The sequence below is a fragment of the Tauraco erythrolophus genome, chromosome 1, assembly GCF_009769465.1.
Source record: "Tauraco erythrolophus isolate bTauEry1 chromosome 1, bTauEry1.pri, whole genome shotgun sequence".
Classification (NCBI taxonomy): Eukaryota; Metazoa; Chordata; class Aves; order Musophagiformes; family Musophagidae; genus Tauraco; species Tauraco erythrolophus.
Window position 1 is genome coordinate 49,857,234 of NC_141465.1, and position 7,377 is coordinate 49,864,610.

Consider the following 7,377-nt stretch of genomic DNA (forward strand, 5'->3'; position numbering starts at 1 on the left):
GTCATTTGAATGTTAGGTGTTTACAGTGAAGACATTTCTGACTAGTCACCCCAAGTCTTTTTCTGTAGTTGCTATAGTGAATATGCACTTTAAAGGAGTCAAATAGCTCATCATAATGGTTGAGTGGGTCAGAAGCACTCTACAAGTGCTTGTTTTCTCTCCAGTGACTGTAAAAAGCTGGTGGTAACTATTTCAGATGAAGATATCTAAAGCTGTATGAATTGAATCCCATGCGTGAGACTCAGGTGAGAGCTTTTATAACACCCAGATATGTTCTGGTACCTCAGTTGTGATTTTTGAAATGCTGGTGCCTAATAAAACTGTTAGCCTACGTCCAGTTATGCGAGTGCAGGTGTCTGGCAGGTTGGAACTGAGGAGTCTTAGTTATGTGCCAAGGGATTCTTTAATGATGTTTCATGGAAGCATAGGATCATATAATGATGATGATCATAATAAATGATATATGATCACATAATGAATATTATGATCTAATAATGATCATAAAAATACACACTGAGTAATATAGGTGGCTGCAGTTATAACCATTGCACGATCAAATACGCATTTATTTTAAATAATATTTTAATAACTATAGTAATTTTAATCATATAGCTTTTTTGGTGGGGAGAATAAATAATAATTGGCAAATTTCATTTTGGTAAGTTCTTGACAGCTATAACAATTGTTTGTTTTAAACAGTCACAGCCTGTATTAATTGTAATTACATTTATCTTTAATTTGCATTGAGGAAGAAATGCACTTAACTTGATTCCTGCCTTTGCAGAGAATAGAATTACTGTAACAATTGTTTAAATTGCTTACATTTCTGGAAAATGACTTTTTGTCAATTATACATTAAAAAAGGATTAAAAAAGCCCCTCTGAAACTGTGTGAAATACTTAAAGAATGTTGATCTGGATTTTCCAAATGAAACAAACAGAACATTCAAGGAGTATCCATTTTAGAGTTGCCTGTGTTTCTTAGTAAAAACATTGAAAGCAGTCAGTTTGGTGCATTTGAGCAGCTGTTTGAGAAATATAGGTTTAAAATTAATCTTGAGTCTTAATTCTAGTGGTTTTGCAGCTGAGATTGGTTGCTGAGGTGATGCATTCCAGCTTCCTGTGTGGCCCCAGCTGTCGGCTGCCTCTGTACTGTACCGATAGGCAGTCTTCTCATCTTGCCTCCTTATGGGCTTTAGACTCATGCATAGCAGAGGTATAATGATATCTCTGTCAGCAGAACAGAGAGATCTGAAACGGGTGAGAATTTAGTAATAATGGAAGCTCTTTTTGTTGCTTACGTCTTGAGAATACAGTGACCTGAGGATGAGTGAATTTTAAAACAGAGCAAAACCTCGTAATGTAATTTCGCAACAGAGGATGTTTTCCTTGCTCCAGTTGGGAAATATGTTGCAGTTATCTGCAAAATGAAATACCAGCTGGGCACTGGTCGATATTTTACTTTGCTGTGAATGTATTTCCATTCACTACAGGTAGATTAGGTGTAAGAATCAAAGTGGTCAAAATTCTTCATCTTGAAGACTGAAGTGTCTGACTACATGCGATGACACTGCATACTCTGAGTTTGTTTCTGTTTTTCTCTTGGCCGCATATTTATACTCCAGATGCCATGAAAAAAAAAAGGTGGAATAGAACCACTGTGATGGCATTAGATCTGTTCATGAGCTCCTTTCTATTGGAGTGAGTCCACTGTTGTGGGAATGGTTACAAACAAGATGAAGCGGTTGTCAGGTTCCTGCCCAAGATAATTGCTAATTAATTTGTACACGAACTGAAAGAAAACTTGCTGAAGGAAATGTAAACGTATTTTATCAGTTGAGGGCTCGGTGTGGAAAAGAATTTCTTAAAGGAAAAGATGGGCTTATTTGATTTCCTACCACCACCACTTTCACAGCCAGCACGTTTAAGTAAGATTACATAAGATTAGCAACTGTGAGCACAAATATCCATTTGGTTTTTGTGTTTAATATCTGTATAGCAATTCAGTGTAATTTGGAAGTGCGTACGCGTTTATTCCTAAGAGAGATGATGACTCATTTGTGGTTAATACCACCTGGAGTTTTTCTTCAGATTACTTATCAGTTGAACACAGTTCATATCACAATAAATCTTACAAACTGGACATCAGCACTGTTTTGAAGCTGTAGCAATCAGGTGCAGAAATGCCAACATTCATAAGTCCCTGTTTGCTTTCAAGTCCACTGGCAGCTTAACTCTTGAAGAAGTTCAGGTTTCCTTGGAGCCCAAGTTGTTCTTTGTTAACGTGATACCGCAGCTTCTGGGGGTGATTAGAGATATCATTGAAGCAGCTGAAACTGCGAGGCTGACAGTTACCTGAATGTGAAGCCTTACCTGGATATTTCCTTTCCCTTTTTTGCCACTGTGGCCTGCCTGTTAGAGACAAAACTGACTGACACTCAGCAGGACAGCCCTAAAGTAGGGGAGACAGTGCAGTGCTACTGCAAAAGTCAAGAATGTGAAAAGTCAAGAGCCCTTCTCTGGGATGTGGAGTCAAACCTTGTACTGAAGTGGGAGTGTGGAACAGGAACAAAATTGTCATCAGCTGAGTGAGTGTTTTAGCCTTGAGCTAGTGGCCAGCCAAGTCACCCTCAGCTTTTGCAAACTGGAAACACGTCTGAGAAGTTGGGATGATAAGTCAGTGAAATGACGGAAGCATTCAGCGTTGTGTGACTGCTTCTATGGGCAAATGCCTCTAAAACCCACATAATTGGGTGGGGGAGGACTGATCATGAGAATGCTGGGTAGGGAGCAGCACCCAACTGTCTTTAAGTGATGAAGCTGGGCAGTTCTCCACTCACCTCATTGGTCCCTGAGCATTTTTACTTAAGCGTCTGTCTCCCATACTGTGTTATATACAGAGCTCTGGCATATATTTTTGGGCTGTGACTGCCACTGGGCAGCAGAGCCCATTAAAAAAAAAAAAGTTATCTGAAGAGTTTGGGCTTAAACCAGGGCTATCGTGAGATTATGCAGCGCTCTGCAATCACAGTTTTACCCTCTGTTCTGTGGACATTTTTTGCTATTTTGCTGTGATGTGAAAATACAAAACTGTTTTAATAATACTGAATTTTTATTCCATGTTTCCGGGGGTGCTTTCAGAAAGAAGTAAGTACAATGTCAGTGGTGTTGTGTTTGTCTGTGTGCATCTGGCATGCTTGATCATACTGTTAACAACACTTTCCTCACTTGAACTGTGTAATTGTTTGCCAGCTGGTGAAATGATCAAATTGAGTATTTCTCACTAGCCTGATATGACACACTCCTTATAAGAACCACATCAACAACATGCATGTCATGCAAAGGAAGGGCATAATGCTGTAGGCGAAGTTTTAATAATTGTTAGAACAGTCAAAATATCTACTGTGTCTTGTGCAGAATTTGGTACAGTGATTTGCTGTAACTGTGGTAGGTTTTCCTAACAATCAGAGGTAGAAATTAAATGAGATGACTGTTGGTGCCACTCCTCCTGTCCCACTCTATTAAAGTGGCTGTGTTTTTACCTAATCTTTGATTTTAGTTATTTATTTATTTTATTTTTGCAAAGAAGAGAGGGTGAAATTCAGGCTACAAAGCAGTGCTCAGTAACAAGCACTGGAATAGCTGAGTGCAGTTTGTTCACTGTTCCACGTTGCAGTCTAGATCAAAGATCTCCAGCTGAGGAGTTATGGTTCCCCTTGAAACGTTACACAGCAGGCAGTCACTGCAGATCACCTGATAAGACTGTGTCTAGGTGGGTCATGGGCTGATGATGTGCTTGATGTCTCAGTGGGAGATCATGCCCAGGGGTGGGGAGCATGAAGTGACTGAGGTTCTGTTGACTGGAGGATGAAGGAGTATGTGTTGAGAGTGAGATGTGGCAAGACAGGTATGCAGTGGCTGGAGTAGAGTTGATACCCAAGGCTGACACTGGTGTAACCATACAAATGAGGTCTGAGATCCCCACCTGTACTGTGTTAACCATAACCTGCTCTCTGAAGTATCATGGAACTGACCGGAATTATTGCTGCTCAGATGTACTTGTCAGTTCCCTGGGCTCCCTTTGCTGGCTTCCGATCTTGGGAAATTCAAGTATCTGGAAAACAGATCGTAGAAGTGAAGCATAGTAGGGGGAGGTTGAGGCTGGAGGTTCTTCTGAGGAGGTGTAGTTTGTGCACTTAGAGTCAAGATAAACCTGGAAACCCCATAGATGTCGCAGCTGACTGAAAATGTGGTTTGTGGGCACTTCTTTCTCTCAGTTGCTGTGGTGGTTCCTGTCCTTCACTGTTTACTTGTTCTGGCCACCTATAAAACAATCACTCGCATGACACTTTGTTCTGTGAAAACCAGTCTAATTTTCTCAGGAAACAGCAGAAGGGGCTAAAACCTCAAGAAAAACTGTCAGGATATTGCTTGGTGCGATGAAAATTATTTATTTTCTGACTGGAAGAGCAAAAAATGTAATTTAAGTATAAATTGAAGCATTCTGAGTAAATAAAGTTGTCTTAAGTTTTTCTTTGGTCAAAACAATAGTTTTTGTACATCATAAAGGAGATATTCCCGTTAGTCTTTTTCTGAATACCTGTTATTCTCCACGTTGTTAATCATGGTCTCAGGCACACAGCACCAGCAAACTATAGAATAAATTTACGGGAGCCAAGCAAAAAAGAAATGGAACATACTGTTTATATGGTGGAGTATTTTTTTCTCATCAGTTCTTAGACTCCAAGCTTAAGCCTGTTCCTGTGGAGGAAGGCATTCTAAAATACCAAAATTGAGCATGAGCTTAAAGTAGTTTCTCTGGAAATGGGTTACATTTGAGGAAAGTGTTTGTCCTAGGCACCATCTGGGTTGGAGGGTTTGAAGTACAATGTTTGTTTTAGATCCTTCTGACTGTGTATTGCTTTTAACAGCGACAGCTACAGTGACCTCAGTGATGACAGCTCTCCAGAGAAAGAGTTTCCTAATTCAGAAACAAGCTGAAATGATTGTATGAGGTCACAGAAATGGATGATGCTATTGAGGTAAACTGAATCGTTTTGGTACTGCTGTATGACATTTATATCTTCTAGACTTAAAGCAGGAGACAAAGTTATCTTGATTCTCCCTTTTGTTTCAAATCCCATCTGAGAGCTTATGTTTTCTTTCTTGCCTGCAGCACTGAATTGTTTTCCTCTTCTGCTGCTTAACTCTGCAATTGAGTTATTAAAGTCTGCTAAGTGTACAAAATCAAGTTGTGTTAGTGTTTGAAGATACAATGAAAATACATTTTAAAATTATGTTTTCTTTTTTTGTTACTTCAGTTTGCAAGTTTGGATCACTTCGAGTACACCATGTTGACATGACTTTGTTTTCTATTAATATTCACCTGTAATTGCATTTGATGCATTGATACAACAAAAGCATCCTAAGATAAATACTTGGATTTAATCTGCAGAGTGATAGAGATACAAAGAAGTTTTAGAAAATCGTAGCTTTGTTTGCCATAGGCTTTGCTAAAGTGATGTTAAGTTGGTTGTTTTTTCACCTGTAAATATGGTAGCCATAGATTTCCTTTCAGTTTGGAGATCATATTTTCTGTGGGCCAGCTGACCTCTGCAGGATCTGGGGCTCGAATCTTAGTCTTACTTTATTCTCCCTACACAGGTGCATCAGAGTTGTGGTGGTGTGGTACTCCGATACATGAGTACATTCATGCTTTTCAGTATTTCTGAGCACTTCTGTAAGCAGGATATAACTTTCCCCTCTGATTTGATTTGCCTCACGTGGTGTAGTCACTAAGCAGCTGTGCCAAACAAATGATTAAGGCTGTGTATGAATGATGCATTTCTGCTTGATTGTCTCATGAATAAAACACTGACATGAGATGCTGGAAACTGGGATTTAGTCCTTAGCTGCAGTATGAATTTCTTCTGTGATTTTTGATTTATTTCTTTTTCCCTCTCATGTATCATGTGTTAAAGATAATAATACATCCCCAAATCATGAGAGTGGAGAACAGAATGTTAAATGATTCCATGATCTGGTGCATACAGGTACAGTATTGATGCATGGCCCAGAGTGGCAAAGTGTTCCTTTTCACTCTTGCCCTTCCCACCTCCAGGCATCACTGTGGCTCTGTTTCTTGAGACCAACACATAGTAGAGGACAGCCCCGTTAGCTTTGACCTTGCGTTCCCCAGTGGAGTTTACGAATGGTGATTCTCTGTTTACCATTGCAGTTGTGACTTTTTTCAGTGCTTGGATGAATGTGCTTTTGTGATGCTTTTAAGTAGTTATCAATAGTCAAGCTGATTTTGTTTGAACATGTCACTAGTGGATACTAATTGTATTCAACAGAATTACTCTAAAAAGGATTAAGTAACTAATTCCAGATGTAAAAGAAGGATAGAAGCATCGACTCATTTACTTTTATCTCAGGGTTAATTCTACACATTCATCAGAGATGAATACCCATGTAGACTATGTTTAGCTTTGTGGGTTTGCTTTATGTTTGATCTAGATGAAATGCCTGTACTTGTAGTATTTACTGTGGGACTGCTTTGAAGTCAGTCAACGGATTTGAGAGAAACTGGCATAAGCATGAAATAGACTGAGAGAAGACATAATTTTAATAATTAATTTTTTAATACTTATTCTTCCTTCCCCTCCCTCTTTTTTTTTTGTTTTTACAGAAAGTTGGGAACAGGACAGTATTGAATAGAGGAAAGGAGAAGAATAAGCTGCTTATGATCCTTGTAGTGTCTCCTCCTATACCGTTTTCAATAATTCTCTTTACAGAAGAGTTTTACTGTCCTGTAGCAAAACCTGTTCTATATAAATGCTGTTTCTCTTTAAAAATTATAAAATGATTGTGCACCTTAGCTGTTGATCATTACTGATCTTGTCCTGTATTTCAGAATGATCTCAGGTGGATATGTGTTAATTCACTAGTTCACAACTCTTCTTAATTTGAAGGAAGATTTTATTGTTTTCAGTTTGCCTTAGAACAGGAAGATAAAATGCATTAGTTCTTGTGAATGAGAGGAAATGCACTAAGAAATTTAAGGGAAAGTTGTCTTGTCCATGAGCAGTAGAGAATTGTTTCAGGTTTGTTTTTCTATTAAGCTTGTTGTATATACATATTTTTTTACTTTTTCCTGTTCAATATGTACAAATGAGAAATTGTTACTATATTTCAGCTCTTTGTGATTATAATAATTGATGTTGGATACACGTCTTTTCACATTGCTTTTATAAGTGATTTCACTTTAAAAAGTTCAAGTTTATTTGCTGTTTCTCCTGAAAGGCAAAGTTAATTTCAATAAATAGGTATAAAGGTGAATTAATGTTCACTCTTGTTTTCCCTCATCCAGTGACCA

At 38.5% G+C, this 7,377-nt stretch overlaps 1 protein-coding gene across 2 annotated transcripts in view; it reads left to right on the forward strand.

The window, feature by feature from the left end:
- CTPS2 (CTP synthase 2) overlaps nt 1–7,093 on the forward strand; it is a 74,033-nt gene extending 66,940 nt beyond the window's left edge. The window contains exons 18-20 of one of the 2 annotated variants that reach the window (XM_086609203.1): nt 4,634–4,714; nt 4,931–5,041; nt 6,691–7,093. In XM_086609203.1, coding sequence (XP_086465329.1) covers nt 4,634–4,714; nt 4,931–5,000 — 151 coding nt within the window. In that variant the 3' untranslated portion in view covers nt 5,001–5,041; nt 6,691–7,093. The remainder of the gene's footprint in view (nt 1–4,633; nt 4,715–4,930; nt 5,042–6,690) is intronic. The other variant, XM_086609213.1, reaches the window with a different exon arrangement.
- Nucleotides 7,094–7,377: the final 284 nt, after the last annotated feature.